General features: G+C 41.9%; 1 protein-coding gene across 1 annotated transcript in view; it reads right to left on the bottom strand.

Annotated features, from left to right (window-relative positions):
* Window positions 1-14,884, bottom strand: part of LOC126480749 (sodium/potassium-transporting ATPase subunit alpha) — a 633,888-nt gene extending 619,004 nt beyond the window's left edge. Inside the window, exon 1 of the mRNA XM_050104075.1 lies at window positions 14,765-14,884. Coding sequence (XP_049960032.1) covers window positions 14,765-14,779 — 15 coding nt within the window. The 5' untranslated portion in view covers window positions 14,780-14,884. The remainder of the gene's footprint in view (window positions 1-14,764) is intronic.
* Window positions 14,885-18,432: the final 3,548 nt, after the last annotated feature.

Below are 18,432 nucleotides of genomic sequence, written 5' to 3'. Positions count from 1 at the left end.
TATCTACTATTGTACTATATACAAGTAGCACCTCTTTCCATTGTAATCCATTACATTAATGTAAATATTAAGCCAATAAAACTATAATTTAAATATTTGAGTAATCAACTTATATTAAATGTAATTTGTATAACATGTTCTTCCAAATGACTTTTGTTTGTATTTATCAGTTTTGTCCATTAGAATCCATGAAATTTGGTTTCGAAATTTAAAATTGCTCTCCTGAATAGTTTGATAACGTGGTCAAAGCACTTTCTTTTCCTGTGCTTTTCATGTGGGACATCGGACGACAACTCCAGCATAATCCACAATCAGCATTAACCGTCCCTGTACTGATCGAGCAATGCAAAAGGCATGGAACTAACCCCACAAACCGACACCCGGTACCAGTACAACATTATGCATACACCTTTCCATGCTCGCATTCAACATTCTAGCGGTTAAACTGGTTATTAATGTGCCGACATTTCACATTTGGAATGACATTTCGCATGCTGACATTAATTTTCGATTTTTTTTTTTTTTTCCCCGTCGGTATAAGAATCAGGGACATCGGGTGTAAAGTTTCGCAACAGAGTTTCGTAGCTATGAGCACTTTTTATCTTTTTTTTAATGTGGGAGACATATCTTCTACTGAACAAGTGCTCGTAACTCTTTAAGCCCATGTATACTAGGCATTTTTTTGTTTTGTTTTGGTCCGTACTACCACGTGTCAAAATATGGAAGGCAAAAGCTTGCAGTAGAAGAGATTTTTTTATAGTATTGTGCTCAGAAGTCTTAAGGTACGCATTTTAGAGCCCGTATTTATTAGACTTCATTGATTCGAATGATTGTTCGTGTTATTACTCCTGGGACATTCTGCAGAAGGATAATTTGGCGTTGTTTGTAAAAAAATTTACACATTATAGACAAAATATTAACTACTGGTAAGAATTTCACTGTCGCATACGAAATGCTGACGAGAAGGTGATACGGTATGGAGATTAATTAACTTTAGTGCAACGTGTGCCGGCCGGTGTGGCCGTGCGGTTCTAAGCACTTCAGTTTGGAACCGCGTGACCGCTACGGTCGCAGGTTCGAATCCTGCCTCGGGCATGGATGTGTGTGATGTCCTTGGGTTAGTTAGGTTTAAGTAGTTCTAAGTTCTAGGGGACTGATGACCTCAGAAGTTAAGTCCCATAGTACTCAGAGCCATTTGAACCATTTTTTTTTTTTTTTTTGCAACGTGTTTACTTTAAGGATAATATTATCGAAGACGGTGCATTCAACCCATAATGCCTGTATAAGTAAAATATAGATATGTAAATTTCAACATAATATACGAATAAGGGCCTAAGATTTGTTAGGTCTACGAAATGTATTTCGATTGACTTTGGCATCTTGTGTATAACTTCACATGAAATTTGTAGGGCTTGCGTAGATAAATTTATTGTCTGTACAAAAATGACAATGATGTATAACGGTACAAGTAGTTCTAACCCATAAACAAATAAATGTATTGCAGACAGAATCATTCAAAATCTCGGACTTTCCGCCATTGTCACAGTTTTCTATGAGCATGTTCTATCCTATAAAAATTGTGTCATATCTGTTGTAAACAGACTGAGTGAATTGATTACATCGTCTTCGGTTATCAGACGAGCCGTGGGGTCATTACGTTTCGACAAGTTTCGCACTCTTCATCTTCAGGCGAAATACCAGGTTCATGTCCAGTTCCTTCCTTTATAACCACAGGACCACAGACTCTGATGCCGAAAGGCCAATGAGTGGACCAGTCCCGTTCCTCAGGAAGAGAAGTCTCGATCGGTGATGGTGGAGGGAGCGCGTGGGGGTGGGGGGGGGGGGGGGGTACGTCACCCGGCGTGGTGGAGGGGACTCTAGGCGTCGAATCCTGGTTCTGCCTCCCCGTTCTGACCGAGTGAAGATGATGAGTGGGAAACTCGTCGAAACGTTGCGACAACACAACCCCTCGACTCGGCTAATAACGTGAGAAGATTTCATCAATGAAATTCACGGAGAAATCCTGCCTTCCCATATACAGGCTGACAATTATTGAAGTATATGAAAAAAAAAACGTAAATTAGTTACAAACTACGGCGCGTAAACACTTCATCCAACATGTACCAACGTTACTACAGGTATATGGATTTAGGTTACGATATGTTCGATATGCCTGCAATCACTGGCGATGATGTGGCGCAGACGAATAGCGAAATTCTGATCCGCTGAAGTATCGGAACGCCGATGCTGTTCACGATCTCCTCAACGGCTGTTTTCAGATCAGCAATGGTTTAGGGGTTATTGCTATACACCTTGTCTTTAATATAGCCCCACAAAAAAATGGCACTGAGCACTATGGGGGCTTAACTTCTAAGGTCATCAGGCCCCTAGGACTTAGAACTACTTAAACCTAACTAACCTAAGGACATCACACACATCCATGCCCGAGGCAGGATTCGAACCTACGACCGTAGCGGTCACGCGGTTCCAGACTGTAGCGCCTAGAACTGCTCGGCCATCTCGGCCCGCTGTAGTCCCACAAAAAGGACTCGCAAGTGTTCAGATCCGGAGAATATGGCGGCCAACTGAGGTACACGTTAATGGCCCCCGGATACCGCAGAGCCAGAATGCGGTCCCCAAAGCGCTCCTCCAGGACATAAAGAAAAGCTCTCGTGCTTTGATGGGATCGAGTTCCGTTTCGCGTGAACCACATCTTGTCGAAATCAGGGTCACTCTGGATAATGAGGATGAAACCATCTTCCAAAAACTTCACGTATCATTCGGTAGTCACCATGCCATCAAGGAATGTCGCACCGATTATTCTGTGATTGGACATTGCACACGACACAGTCACCCGTTGATGCTGGAGTGACTTTTCGATCGCAAAATGCGGATTCTCGGCCCCCCAAATGTGCTGATTTTCCTTATTGACCCACCCAAATGAAAATGGGCTTCGTAACTAAACCAAACCATATTCACATCAAACTCCTGTTCATCAATTCTATGGACAATAGTCTTGGCGAAACACATCCGCTGTTCCATGGCACTTGGGCTCCGTGATTGATGGGTTTGAGTTTTGTCTGTGAAGATATGCAGGTCTTCAACAACAATTTCTCATAGTGTCTCTCGGCTGATTCCCACCTGCTGTGCAGCTCGTCTGATCGATTTCCTGGAGCTAGTTTGAAACACAGAAAGTGTCTTCTCGATGTTTTCAGGCGTTTTCACCCTTTTTGAACGACCAAAATCGCCAACACTGTCATCGCGAAGACTACCCGTTCTCTCAACTCTCGAGTCAAATTCTTGCTTGTTAGCACACTTTGACCGGTTATCTTCAGCTAACTTCGGTCACCAACTTCCTTTGAGCCGCATTTGAGCTGTTGCTGCTCCCATAGTAGGCCTGCACAAGCACTGTCCTTCATTCACACTGTACCGTGCCATTTTCACGTGCAAATGGCCGACAACAACAGGGCGCGTGCGCATGCACCTACTGTGGTGTCACCGCCAGACATCACACTTGCTAGGTGGTAGCCTTCAAATCGGCCGCGGTCCGTTAGTATACGTCGGACCCGCGTGTCGCCACTATCAGTGATTGCAGACCGAGCACCGCCACACGGCAGGTCTAGAGAGACTTCCTAGCACTCGCCCCAGTTGTACAGCCGACTTTGCTAGCGATGGTTCACTGTCTACATACGCTCTCATTTGCAGAGACGACAGTTAAGCATAGCCTTCAGCTACGTCGTTTGCTACGACCTAACAAGGCGCCATATTCAGTTACTATGAATGTATTCTTAACAGATAATATTGTGAATCATGTACCGTCAAGAGCGACGTTCATCATTAATGGATTAAAGTTAAGTATCAAACTAGCTACGTCCGCTTTCTGAATTCTAATTCCTTGTCATGTTCCAGACCTCACGTCAGTATAGTCCTTCCCTCCTCACGCAGGCCTGCGTGAGCTAAAACGCGTGCATTTCGGCCTCCCTTCGTAACACGGTGTTGGCTCTTCTGCCAACACAACGCCTACAATTCCCATCACCCCCGCGGCCAACCGTGCAGTTCGAACGTCCTAACACAAACTGTTCAGAAGTTATGACGATTTTATTTCATGTAGTTCAATAACTGTCACCCTGTAGATTAAAGGAATTTATAGGATGTGGAGTAGAACGTGAATAGGAGACTGGAGCTATTAATAACTCTGCGATAAAGGAGCGTAGCACGAAAAAAAAATCTTACTTTATTTGGTTCAAGTAGGTCATAGTGGTAAGGAGTCTCTCCTCAAACACGTGGTGGTATTAATTTTTCTGGGTAGATTCAAACGTGTTTCAGGCTTCACATAATCTGTCAATGGTAAAGCGCCTTAGAGCAACACCGACTCCAAGGAAGGCCTCGGCGCTTGTTGGTGACGTCACGTCAGCTACGCACGGCGAACGCCAGGTCTGTTGCAGGCAGAAACGCCTGGGCGTGCTTGTCACTATAAATCTCTTATTTTTGGACAAAATGTTTGGTATTGTTTTGGATTCTGCAGTTTTATTTAGATGAAAGATTTTCTTACTATCGTAAAGCTACAAATGAAGATCATAGTTCTGTATTACTGAATCCTGTCGAAACAAACGTAGATCAATATGAGAAGACGCTTTGCCCCATTGCAAGCTTCGGAAATTTTACATTCAAGTAACTATATTTACTTGATCCATTTTGTTATCGAATATTTCCCCAACCCCCTTACAATGAACTCGTTTCTTTTATTTATTTATTTATTTTCGTTTGACATCGTCACTGGAAATGTGAACTAATTTACATGTGTAAATGTCCAACTGTTGCCAGTCGTTAGATTACAGTCGTTAGATTACAGGAAACAAAATAGCTTCATACATCGAAAATACTGCTGAGCTTAAACTTTTTTAAACATGCACATTAGAAAAGATAAGTATTCCCCTCTTGCAACTGAAAGGAGAAACTTTATAAGATAAAAAATTTTATTTGATAAAGCAAGTATCTGTTTTGCCTCTTCTTCTGTCCCCCGCCCCCTCCCCCAACGTGTACAATCGCAAGATATTTCATTAACATTCAGTGCTCCTCACCCCATAGTCAACCAAGATACCTAAAGAAGAGCACCAATATGTTCACAGTTTCTTGTAAACGCAACCCAGTACAAACGTAACTTCCTAAGATTTACAAATAAGGTAAAGAAGCACGAATTCTGTTGCTGCTGGACCATGAAGTTGTTTTTGTATGTCAGTCCTTAAAACAGGTGGAAATTTAAGTTCAGGAGTACACTATTATCCCTCAGAACAATGTGTGTTGGTCAACTACCGCCAATAGTTTCACATTTTGCTGTGTCAGAGAGGGAGACACCACCATTATGAGTATGCCTGCAACAGACCTGGTGTTCGCCGTGCCTAACTGACGTGACGTCACGAACAAGCGCCGAGGCCTTCCTTTGAGTCGGTGTTGCTTAGACCCGGTTTTGTGACAACTGTACATCTCCGTCTTGTCGGCAGTCGAACTCATCCTCGAATGTCTGTGGCTCGTAGTCTCGTGATTCACAAAGCTTCCTAACTTCAAAACGGCTGTGATACATTGGCGTGCGGTTAGCGGGCTAATGGCAGGTCGTTCCGTACGCCAGCCGAATGAAGTTCCCCGGTGACGGCGAGGCAGGCAGGCGCAGCTGCGGGGCCGGCATCAGCGCCACTTGACGCCGGCTGCACCTCTGGCCCCCTCACAGCGAGGCGCCGACGTCACGCCGCGATCCTGCGCGCTGGCCAAATACCGGAGCACCATTACCGGGCAAACCGAGGCCCACGAGTAAGGCACGCCGCGGCGCTTACGTCACAACACGTGACACGACAGGTCTCACGAGTGCCTGCAGCCGTCTCGGGCGGAGAGCTAGTAACTATTTCAGACGACTTTAATAATTCGTAACTGGGCATTCAAAATGCATGCAAGCTCTCGATAGCGCACAACAGACTTAATGCCTTTAGTGAGTGGGTACCGTTTCATTGACATATCGATCCTCGGAGCCTTGCCTGGCGACGATCATTCGCATAGTATGGTGGACAAGGCGAATAGGGTGACATCACAGGTTCAAAAGTCCTCTTGTGTGTGGCGAGGGTGGGGGGGCGGTGGGGGGGGGGCGGGGCGGATGCTATTCCGTGTGGGCCCAGCGAGCAAACACCGTGCCGCACCTCACCAAACGCACGGCAGTATCAGCCTGGCTAAGGCGAGTAAATGTCTGGACGCAACAGTGCTGAAATCTGGGACTAGTTGGTATTCAAAGCACACAGCCCGACATGACCTCATATGGCTCTACAGGGTGTAAAGCATTTAAACCGACAAACTCTGGGAGGTTGTAGGGGACATCTAAACAAATATTTTTCCCTAATGTCATTTTTCCTATGAAGATTATTAAAACCGGTGGAGGCTGTATTACGCTCTTCAGTTGTTAGAGGCCGTATTACGGTCTTCAGTTGTTAGAGGGCGTATTACGCTCTTCAGTTGTAGGCAACTTCTGTCCACCAGTGTAGTAGTGCATTGTCTCTATTTGCTAATGGAGCGATACACCTGGAGTGAATACATTGATATGGTTGGTGCGTACTACGTAGCGCACCACAACGGACGAGCTGCGCAGCGGGTTTATCAACTACCCGCTCCCTACAAGACAACGCATGTGGTTCCAACTTGACAGGGAGCCGGCACTTTTCAGTCGTCGTGTGAGTCGATTCCTGGACCGACGGTTCCCAGAAACGTGGATTGGCAGAGGTGGTTTGTAAGTAGGCTGTTTAGGTTTTTAAGTTGGTAACGCCATGTAGCGCTCTACATGAAAATCACTGATTGTGCTGTGTGCAGCCTGTGGCTGGTTCGCATTGTTGGAGTACATGCTATTGTAGTGTTGGGTATAGAGTTGGGCAACACGATTCTTTTTCCCGATTCGATTCCTACGATTCAATCTCACATAGCGAATCGATTCCTACGATTCGTTCACGATTCTTTCACGATTCATTCTAGTCTGCAATGGCACGATTCTTACGGAATGCAAAAAGTTCTACATCTTACTCACAGATGGCAGGACATGTCTGAAATTGTCAATGGGGTTAGAATCGAACTGTGTCATGACAAGATATGCCAGAAATAGTTTATTTATAAGTAAACATGCATATGACGTTACAAGTGTGATTCTCGATTTATACGTGTAATGCCTTAATTGATGAAAGGACACCATGTCTAACCTAAAACATATCTAGGATTATTGTTACTATTGGATGTACGGTAAGTCCAACGTGTACGTATTCGGATAATGTTATACCGCCATCTCACAAAATTTTGATACGCCTCTACTGTAACATCCAACAGTAACAAAGATTTACGAAATTGCGATATAAAATACTTATTGCGTAAAATCGAGTTTTTCAGGAAACACGCCAATATAGATAAACTTAAAAATCAAAATCCGTATCTAAATATAAAATTTCATCCAAACTGTTAAAGCCGTTCCCAAGAAACACGAAATTCGCGTTTTTGTTTAAAAAACTCTTTTGTGTAAAATCGCATGCTGTAAGGAAAGACACCTATATACAGATAAACATGAAAACCAAAACCTTAACTACATTCAATACGTACTAACAAAGTTTTACTAGATGGCATTATAAAATCATGTGAAATAGCGTTTTTATAGTATAAAATTGCGTTTTTACGAATGGAACTATGTAGGATATATATATTGTAAAATTGACTTTTTACGAAAGAATGGAACTATGTAGGTGAACTCAAAAAGCAAAAACCAGTCTAAATACAAAATTTCATCCAAATCGTTAGGGCCGCTTTCGAGATACGCGAAATACAATACATAATCCAAGTGCTATTGCTCGTGTGTAAAGAAGGTGTGTGTGTTTTGCATTGCATCTGCAACAATTAGAGGTATGTATTTATTCATCATACTTGGATTTCTTGATTTTAATCGTGTGTATTGGGAGCTGTGTACTCGCTGTATATCGTTTCTGTCATCACTAGTTCGTGTACTACTCGCGCAAACTAAGCTGACGTCGGCGCGGTGGCTGATGGTAGCGACAGAAAATGGGAAATGCCTTTACGCTCGTTCCCGTCGGCCACCGCCAAGTGTCAGCTTGGTTTGTTCGTTCCGAGCTTCCTCTGTTCACGTGTATCCTCCACTTGACTGCCATCTGGCGGTCGTAATCATTCGGCACGACTCGGGATGATTCGGAAGTTCCCTTCGAAGCATAGCGTACCAAGAATCGATGAATCGTTGGAAATTGGAATCGTCACGACTCGGAAACACGTAATCGTTCTTACGATTCTTTTGAACGACGATTCGTCCGTATGACGATTCGATTCTTACGATTCTTTATTTAGAGTCGTTCAAATGAACGACTCATTCACGAATCGCCACAACTCTAGTTGGGTAGTTGGCTGTTAACAGCGAGTAGCGTTGCGCAGTTGGAGGTGAGCCGCCAGCAGTGGTGGATGTGAGGAGAGAAACGGCGGAGTTTTGAGAGCGGATGATCTGGACGTGTGTCCATCAGAGACAGTAAATTTGTAAGACAGGATGTCATGAACTGATATATATATATTATGACTTTTGAACACTATTAAGGTAAATGCATTGTTTGTTCCCTATCAAAATCTTTCATTCGCTAACTATGCCTATCAGTAATTAGTGCCTTCAGTAGTTTGAATCTTCTATTTAGCTGGCAGTAGTGGCGCTCGCTGTATTGCAGTAGTTCGAGTAACGAAGATTTTTGTGAGGTAAGTGATTTGTGAAAGGTATAGGTTAATGTTAATCAGGGCCATTCTTTTGTAGGGATTTTTGAAAGTCAGATTGCGTTGCGCTAAAAAATATCGTGTGTCAGTTTAAGCACAGTCATTTATAATTTTTCTAAGGGGACGTTTCAGGTTCTGTACCATGGCCTGCTCGATCCCTAGATATGTCCCCTATGGAGTTTTTTGTGTGGGGAGAGATGCGCAACCTTGTTTACGCAACTCCTGTTGCATCATAAGAGGATCGGGTTGTCCGGATATTAGCAGCAGCAGGAACAATTCAGGATACTCCTGGGCTTTTTGCCAGTGTCAGAACATGATCCGACGGTGTAACCTTTGTTTACGTGTCAATGGAGGCATATTTGAAAATCTACTGTAATTGAAATTGGGTTATGTTAATGTGTTGTCTCTTGGTCATAAAAAAATGGAAAAGTGTTTGTTGGTTTAGTTGATTTGCCGCCAGAGAAATCTTCCTCTACAGGTTTAACTACTCCTCATACGAAAAAATGACATTAGGGAAAAATATTTGTTTTGATGTCCCCTACAACCTCCCAGAGTTTGTCGGTTTAAATACTTTTCACCCTGTATATTCCGTTTCTGCAGGAAGTAATAATATGGATCACAACATATGATACTTCATATTGTATGTTTCGTTTAGCCAGAGTATGCCAACAGCAAATTATATTTTTCATCCAATGCGTAACACTGTGCATTGCTTGGCTTATTGCCAGGCACACGCTTCGCCTGCCCGTGCAACAGCTCTATTGATCACAGATGGTGGATGAAACCATTCCGTCGACCGTCGAAAATGGCAGTGCAATCACAAAAAAGTTTAATCAGTGGACATGATGTGTGCTCTCTACATACAAATCCAACAACTTAAGTGCTACGCCATCGCTTCGGACTCAGATGCTAGGTACCAAGATGAGAAACTACGTTAAATAATAAAATGTCAAAGATATGTCACCTCGATCTTTAAATATAAAGTTAATAATCTCGGCACAAGAATTAATCTCGACAGTACAAATGCCGCCACGAACACGAGAGAAATCTATAACAGTGAACGTTGGAAAATACAGATCAGTTTCACAATGGACGCGTCTTTCCAAATGATTAAACTGATCAGCTAAAAGACTCGATGAAACTGAATGATACCTAAATGGACAATATCTTATACTTATAAGTTCTATAGTAAAGCATGGAGCGACCGGAAAAATGTTATAGTTAAGTTACTCTTACATCGAGTTCTTTGTCCGAATCATTAGACAGAGAATATCGAACATCTACCAGAAATATTACGAGCTGCCAAAAGGACGAACGCTTGCATATCATACAATTATAAAGATAAGTTGACTTGGTATATCACAGTTTTCCAGCACTGCAGTTCCATTAACAGAGATATGTCTTGGTTTATTATTTAAATTACGCAATATCAATTTATTTTGTAATAATCTTCGGTAGATATCCAGTCCATACTGCCTCTAACTAACAACATTTGTTCATTTTAAATAAAATCGTTTTGGGTATTATGAAACACTAAAACGCGTGAAAAAGACTATTATGAAACACTAAGACAATTAAAATGACGACGTTCCGAGCGACTTTGCAGCGCTTCTCTTCAGGGTGAGTAACATTTTGCTCACTTCGTAGATGACTTAACCATTACCTATCGACGTCTCACATGAATATTAAACTGACTCCACATACAAAGACAGAAGATTTCTGGACAATGTGAAGTCCTAAGAAATTGTGCGCTAACGCTTTTCCAGAAAAGTAGACTTCTTTCTAAACAAACTTCTGCGCTAGTGGCTGTTTAATGCATATCAGTAGGAAGAACGTGGATCTTCCTTAGCAAAAACTGCTTAGGCAGTTAACAATCGATTTAACGTGAGCGGTTGTTCCGTTTGCAAATAAAGTGCAGTCTCAAGTGTTATGGTAAGATTACTTATCAGGTTCAAGGAAGACAGGGCCAGGACACAACATGAAATACATTCTTCAAAAATATGTTGTTAAAAGAAATTTCCAGAATAAAGATTTATAATAAACGCAAACGTAGTAGCGTGTTACATTTAACGAACAGCACCCAATTAGAAAATACGTTAGTAGTTTGACCCAAAAAACTGAAGCAAAAATGTAAATAACTGTATCGACGTATCTGCGTTTGTTTTAAAGATGGGTATAGTTATCAAGATACATGTGAATAGAATGGAGTGCGGTTCAAACAATATTGCTGTCATAAGTGGTGACAGTAAGAAATCTCAAAACAGTACGATCATTTTCGTTTAGAAATAAAAGACAGAGTTAAAAAAATATTATTTGCAGAAGCAGTTAAAATAAGAATGATAAAGGTAAACGTTATTTACATTACGAAAACAAAATACTTGCAAATGTACTTGAAAAAGTACATTCATATCGACAAAAATGTCAAATAACTGAGAATGAATGATTGGAAGTAGAAACTCTAACTTAGTAATGAGAGTAAGCTCTTAGAGGACGTTTTCCTCAGCTGGAAAATTTAAAAGGTCAAGAGTCTCACAGATTCCTCAAATATAGCCAGGGCAAGTGATATGGCAGGTTGAAACGACAACAAAGCGTTTTTTAACTACTTCATCAGGAGCAGTCTGTACTGCACGTCTTTGATGTTCCTTTGTGTTGATGCAGCGGAGAGGGGAATAATGTTGTTGTTGTGGTCTTCAGTCCAGAGACTCGTTTGATGCAGCTCTCCATTCTACTCAATCCTGTGCAAGCTTCTTCACCTCCCAATACCTACTGCAACCTACATCCTTCTGAATCTGCTTAGTGTATTCATCTCTTGGTCTCCCTCTGCGACTTTAACCCTCCACGTTGCCCTCCAATACTAAATAGGTGATCCCTAGATGCCTCAGAACATGTCCTACAAACCGACCCCATCTTCTAGTCAAGTCGTGTCACAAATTTCTCTTCTCCCCAATTCTGTTCAGTACCTCCTCATTAGTAATATGACCTACCCATCCAATCTTCAGCATTCTTCTGTAGCACCACATTTCGAAAGCTTCTATTCTCTTCTTGTTTAAACTATTTATCTTCCATGTTTCACTTCCATACATGGCTACACTATATACAAATACTTTCAGAAACAACTTCCTGGCGCTTAAATCTATACTCGATGTTAACAAATTTGTCTTCTTCAGAAAAGCTTTCCTTGCCATTGCCTGTCTACTTTTTACATCCTCTCTACTTCGACCGTCATCAGTTATTTTGCTCCCCAAATAGCAAAACTCATCTACTACTTTAAGTGTCTCATTTCCTAATCTAATTCCCTCAGTATCACCAGATTTAATTCGACTACATTCCATTATCCTCGTTTTGATTTTGTTGATTTTCATCTTATATCCTCCTTTCAAGACACTGTCCATTCCGTTCAACTGCTCTTCCAAGTCCGTTGCTGTCTCTGACAGAATTACAATGTCATCGGCGAACTTCAAAGTTTTTGTTTCTTCTCCATGGATTTTAATACCTACGCCGAACTTTTCTTTTGTTTCCTTTACTGCTTGCTCAATATACAGTTTGAATAACATCGGGGATAGACTACAAGCCTGTCTCACTCCCTTCCAAACCACTGCCTCCCTTTCATGCCCCTCGACACTCATAACTGCCATCTGGTTTCTGTCAGAATGGGAATAACATCAGCTTTCCTCTTATGGGATACCACAGAAATATATTGAAGGTTACCAACACTTCTTCTACCAAGGTTGTTGCTTAAATAGCAGTTTTTTGTTTCCTGTATCAACTCTGCTGCTCAGTGTCACGCCAAAGGGCAATTTTCAAGTGCTGACAAGTATGTGACTGAATATGATAATCAAAATCGAGCTTAAGAAAGTAAAGATTTCGATCTATATTGACATGTAAGCATTTGAAAATGAGCTACTTGGCAGTGGTTGTGATGCAATAAACAGAATTTGTAGACAAATGCCTTTATTTATGATTGTCGATGATCTTTTATTACATTATGGTCATTTTTCCTGAGTGCATGTTAGATGCAGAAATACATGGCGTAGTGCCACCACAATCACACGGCTCACACCTGACTTGATCGCGCTCCGAGGGACACACAAAGGCGGAAATAAGCTAACTGCTCAAGATGGAAGACAGAGAAAGTTAAACTACTAAACAGTTTCTCGCGCTGCAAGTGAAGTTTTTAAAACACATCGTCATCAAATTTGGTCATTAAAACTGTTTATTTACAATATTAACTATAGCAAATTCGACCGCTTAGTGATTTGAATTTCGAATACAGCGAAAATAGTGTGCTTCAACGCACAATCTGTTACGTCTTCGTTACATTTCAGATGTTCTGAAGTACAAAATTTCCACTATATTCCACTGGAAAATGGCTAGAGGGCTGACTTTGCAATAGCGCATGTTACAAACAAACAAGTTTATCAGTTAACGGATACGAAGATGACTTTCCATTAGTTTTCTATGACTGTGAATTTCAGCCAAGAAAAATTAAGCATGCGGAATGTTCGCAGTCTGTCGTCGGGAGTCATCATCAGATGATACGACGCAATCAACCCGCCCAACATGACGAGAGGCTGACTCTTGAAAAGGCTACTCCGTTTCTGCAACTTCCACCAACGTGACGGTCGATAATCGCGTTACTAAACAGCAGATAGTTACAAGAAGTCCACCGAAAATCGGATATTGGCGTGTGCTAAATGAAGTGTAATGCAGGGCACGGAATTAGTCCCCCATTCAGCGAAGTGTCACCAAAGAGTAAAGAAGAGCATGACAGTAGTAAAGATGAACGGACAAGGTGTGCGTCAGGGTTATTAACAGTTCGGCTATTGAGCAAATCCTGCCAAATTAATATGATACAATAGAACTGCCTCTTTACTATTCGTGGAACGCTATGCAATTACAGCAAGGCGAAGGACGTGCAATGTTGTTTAAAGCTGCGTTTCTTATATAATGTCGTAATTTGCACTTATTATGGAAGGGAACAAGAAGCAGCCCTTCTTTTCATATGTTTAGTACTGAGAAGCTGACGAAAGTAGCGTAAGTAAAATGCTTTTACTTAGCTTAGTTGAACATTTCTTGCAGCAGTTGTTTATTCCACACAATACGTGATAACGATCTTTGTACGTAGAATCTAAACGCCTCTTTCTCGTTATGTAACACCACGGAGGACTTCTTAGCTGAAGTAAACAACACTCAGGATATATTTTTCTCAGTTCGCGCATAACAAATCGGTTCAGAGTACAAGCCTGAGATAGAGGTTAACTTCGTAGCTTCTGGGGGTTTGGGGGGCGGGGGGAGGGTGTCAACAAAGCAAGCGGCGCGCACGAAAACCCGAAAATCATTTCACTTAACTGAGGTTCCATTGATGGCAGATATTTCATACTATGCGTAAAATTTAAAAAAATGACGCATGGAAATGCTAGAGCCTCCAACAAGGCTTGTGTGAAATGGCCAAGAATGTCTTGCTGATGCACACAGCAGTGCTTGGACGAATTTGAAACAGAATAGAGGATCTTGCTCTTCTAGCAAGCGAAGTCATTTTCTATATATTCTCTTTGGTTATTAAAGACGCGAGACTCAGGTGCACACAATTCAAAAAGTTGAAAGAATGTGTTACTGGCACTGTAAAACTCAAATATTCAGAAACTAGCCTACCATTATTCCTTTCTGACGTAAAAGAAAAGAATCATTTACAATCCGTTCAGAGAGATATGAAGCGTGAATATGGTTAACTGGCCTCATAATGTGACATAACTCTCTATTTTATCTTTGTTATGGGTAGCTGAGTGGTAATACGTGGTACGGCTGTGTCTACATACAATTAAAGTCATAAAAATACGATAGAAGTACAGATGCAGGTCGTTGCATGAATATGGATGACTTTGACTTTCTCCCACAAGTCAACAACAACGCACTTTTTTTTTCTACAGAGAACACGTCAATATTTACTATTTTTCTGCGAAGAAGCTGTTTAAGTTGTAGTTGCACTCACCACGTTAATCACCATCGCATCAGCGAGTGTTGGCTGGAGGCGCCTCGACACAGGAAAGTTTCACAGAGGGATGGAGCTTCACGAGCACTGCAGTCTGAGCTGCTGTATGGTGAACTGGCGTCGTGTGGCAGGCACGAGCGCTCGCATACCTTCTTTGCGTGTTTGCAGCATACGCTACCTGCTGCAGCTGTGTCAGCATGGTACCATTCCACAGGAAAGAATTGAGGTGTCATGTCGTACATACCTGCAACAAAAGAACGCCTCGCGTCAATTCAGGGCTTTGCGTGTTGTGTACCTACTGATCACGAGAACGCGTCACGGTGGCGCCAGCTAAGTGTTACGTACAGAGGTAGCGAAGGCCGTTTCGTTACAATTGTTATTACTCGCAACTTTACACTAGTTGAATTTCAACAGCAAAATTCAGTATCAGTGAGTTATAATGGAATAGTATGTACTGAAACGTACATACACCCAGTTGTGAATGGGACGAGTCGGCCTTCTGTAGCTGCCACAAAATTTGCGAATAACCATAGTGGGTGGTGTAGGCTGCACCGCAAACAATGTAACCAGAAGATATTAAGTCATGAAACTGTTCAGGTGTCCATGTGATAGACACTTTGGAAACCAACGCAGTTCAGCTCTATTCTCACCTTTGTGAAAGTGTCTTCCCACACATAACTACGGTCAAGTCCTACTGGACTATTTATGGAGTGTATTTCAGCTTCTTCCAGGTGCCGTGGAAATTATTCCCTGATTTTTAAATATTTCCTATCATCCTTTCCTGTTTTGATGCTCCGTATATTCCATATCCTATCAGTCCTCTTAATTTTTAAGATCCTTCTATACCATTACATCTCGCTTCGTTTCTCTTCTTTTCCACTTTTCCCCACAGAACATGATTCGCCACCATATAATGCTGTACTACAAACGTCCCTTCTCAGAACTTTCTTCCTTCAGTTAAGTCCTATGCTAGATGCCAGCATTCTTCTGGCCAGGAATGCCATTCTTTGTCTTCGCTAGTCTGCTTATTATACCCTCCCTGTTTCGTCAATCGTGTGTTATTTTGCTTCCAATGTAGCATTATTCCTCAACTTCGACTGATTCATGGTCAACAGTTTTGCTGCTAAGTTGTTCGCTGTACTCCTTTCTGCTATTGCTCATGACATTCGTTTTCTTCGATTTACTCTCAGTCCATATTCTTTACACGTTAGAATGTTCATTTCATACAAAAGCTCCTGTAATATTTCTTCACTTTCATTGAAATTAGCAATGTCATCAGCGCGTCACCAAGTCATATCATAGATATCCTTTCGCACTGAATTTTTTATACCACTCTTGAACCTTTATTTCCATCATTCCTTCTTCCCTCTATAGAATGAACTTTAGGAGCGAAAGACTACATCCCTGTCTCACACTCTTTGTAATCCGATCACTTCGTTCTTTGTCTTGCAATCTTATCGTTCCCTCTTGGTTCTGGTACATCTTCTATATTATCCATCTTTCCTTATACCTATTTTTCTCAGAATTGAGAACATCTTGCACAGTTTTATATTGTTGAACCCTTTTTCTAGATCGACAAATCTTGGTTCTTGTTCATATTGTATATTACCCTCCTTTCCCTATAGCTTACTCTTATTTTTCTCAGATTTTCGAAGGCCCCTGTCGTTGCCCTAGCTTGTAACGCCCCCTTCATCCCCCCTCCCCCTTCCTTCTCCCCATAAAAAGAGATAGAGAGAATCACTTTCCACAATAAATTTCAGACGCCTCTCAGTATACCTTATTATCCCACTGTCTTCCACACTGCTTCTTTCTGGTAATTCTCTTAAACTTCAGTTTACTCTTCATCATTACTAAATTGTGATCTAAGCCTATGTAGCTGCTGCTAGCTACGCTAAACTATTCAGTATTTGATTTCCTGTCACTTCATCTTCCTGCTTCTGACGTCGGTATGTATACCTGAACATACGTTGTTGGCGCTCTACATCTACATCGTACTCCACAAGCCACCTAATGGTGTGTGGCGGAGGGTACTTTCGGTACCACTATCTGATCCCTCCAACCTTGTTCCACTCGCGAATACTGCGTGGGAAGAATGATTGTCGGTAAGCCTCTGTATTGGCTCTGATTTCTCGAATTTTCTCCTCGTGATCAATACGCGAGATGCATGTGGGGGGAAGTTATATGTTGTTTGACTCCTGAAAAGCGCTGTCCCGAAATTTCACTAGTAAATCCCTCCGTGATGAACAAAGCCTCTCTTGTAACGTCTGCCAGTGGAGTTTGTTTAGCATTTCCATAACGCTCTCTTGCCAGCTAAGCGATCCCGTGACGAAACGCGCCGCTCTTCGTTGGATCTTCTGTATCTCCTCTATCAGCCCTACCTGATAGGGGTCCCAGATAGATGAACAATACTCAAGAGTCGGGCGAACAAGCTTCTTATGAGTCACTTCTTTCGCGGATGAGTCACATTTCCTTAAGATTCTTCCGATGAATCTGAGTCTGGTGTCTGCTTTTACCACTATCTGTTTTATATGGTCACTCCACTTAAGGTCGCTCTGGATAGATACGCCTATATACTTTACGGCAGACGCTGTCTCCAGCTGTTTGTCATCAACAGTGTAGCTGCACAGTAGTGGATTTCTTTTCCTATGTATGCGCAGTAAGTTACATTTATTTACATTCAGGGTCAACTGCCAAAGTCGGCACCATTCATTAATTCTCTGCAGGTCGTTCTGCAAGTTCTTACTATCTTCTGGCGTTGGTACTTCGGTACAAACAACTGTGTTATCTGCGAATAGCCTTAAAGAGCATCCGACGCTATCTACTGGATCATCTGTATATATTGTAAACAGCAACGGTCATCAACACTTCCCTGTGGTACTCCGAACATTACCTTTACATCTGTCGATTTAGTTCCGTTAAGAACGACGTGTTGAGTTCTATCTGCAAGGAAGTCTTGAATCGAATCGCAGGTCTGCTCCGATACTCCGTAAGCTCGTATTTTTTAATTAAACGGCAATGCAGGACGGTGTCAAATATCTTACTGAAATCAAGGAACATGGCATCAACCTGAGCGCCGCCGTTGTCCACTGCGTTGTGGATCTCTTGGAAGAACAGAATCTCTGTTTGCGGAATCCATGTTGATTTTTATAGAGGAGATGTTCATTTTGCTAGAACGTCATAATTCTTGAGCTTAAAACATGTTCCATAATCCTACAACAAATTGACGTCAAATATATAGGTCTACAATTGTGTAGATCTGTCTTATGGTCTTTCTTAAAAACGGGAATGTCCTGCGCTTTTTTCCATTCGTTAGGTACCATTCGTTGCTCAATCGATCAACGATAAATTACGCAAGTTCTTTCGCATAATCTTTATGTTATAGATATCTCATTTGGTCCTGAAGCCTTTCCACTACTGAGGGATTGTAGGTGGTTTACAATTCCGCGATCGGTTATCTCAATATCCGCCATTTCGACGTTCGCACGACGATTGAAAGGAGGGACAGTGTTACGATCTTCCGCGGTGAAACAACTTCCGAAGACAGAATTCAGTATTTCGGCCTTCTCTCTGTTAACTTCCGTTTCGGTGCCCGTGTGGTCGCTGAGAGAATGAATAGATGATTTTGACCCACTTACTGATTTTACATACGACCAAAATCTCTTAGGGTT

Source organism: Schistocerca serialis, chromosome 1 (assembly GCF_023864345.2).
Source record: "Schistocerca serialis cubense isolate TAMUIC-IGC-003099 chromosome 1, iqSchSeri2.2, whole genome shotgun sequence".
Taxonomy (NCBI): Eukaryota; Metazoa; Arthropoda; class Insecta; order Orthoptera; family Acrididae; genus Schistocerca; species Schistocerca serialis.
The sequence above is the reverse complement of the archived record's forward strand: the minus strand, read 5'-3'. Positions and strand labels throughout refer to the sequence as shown.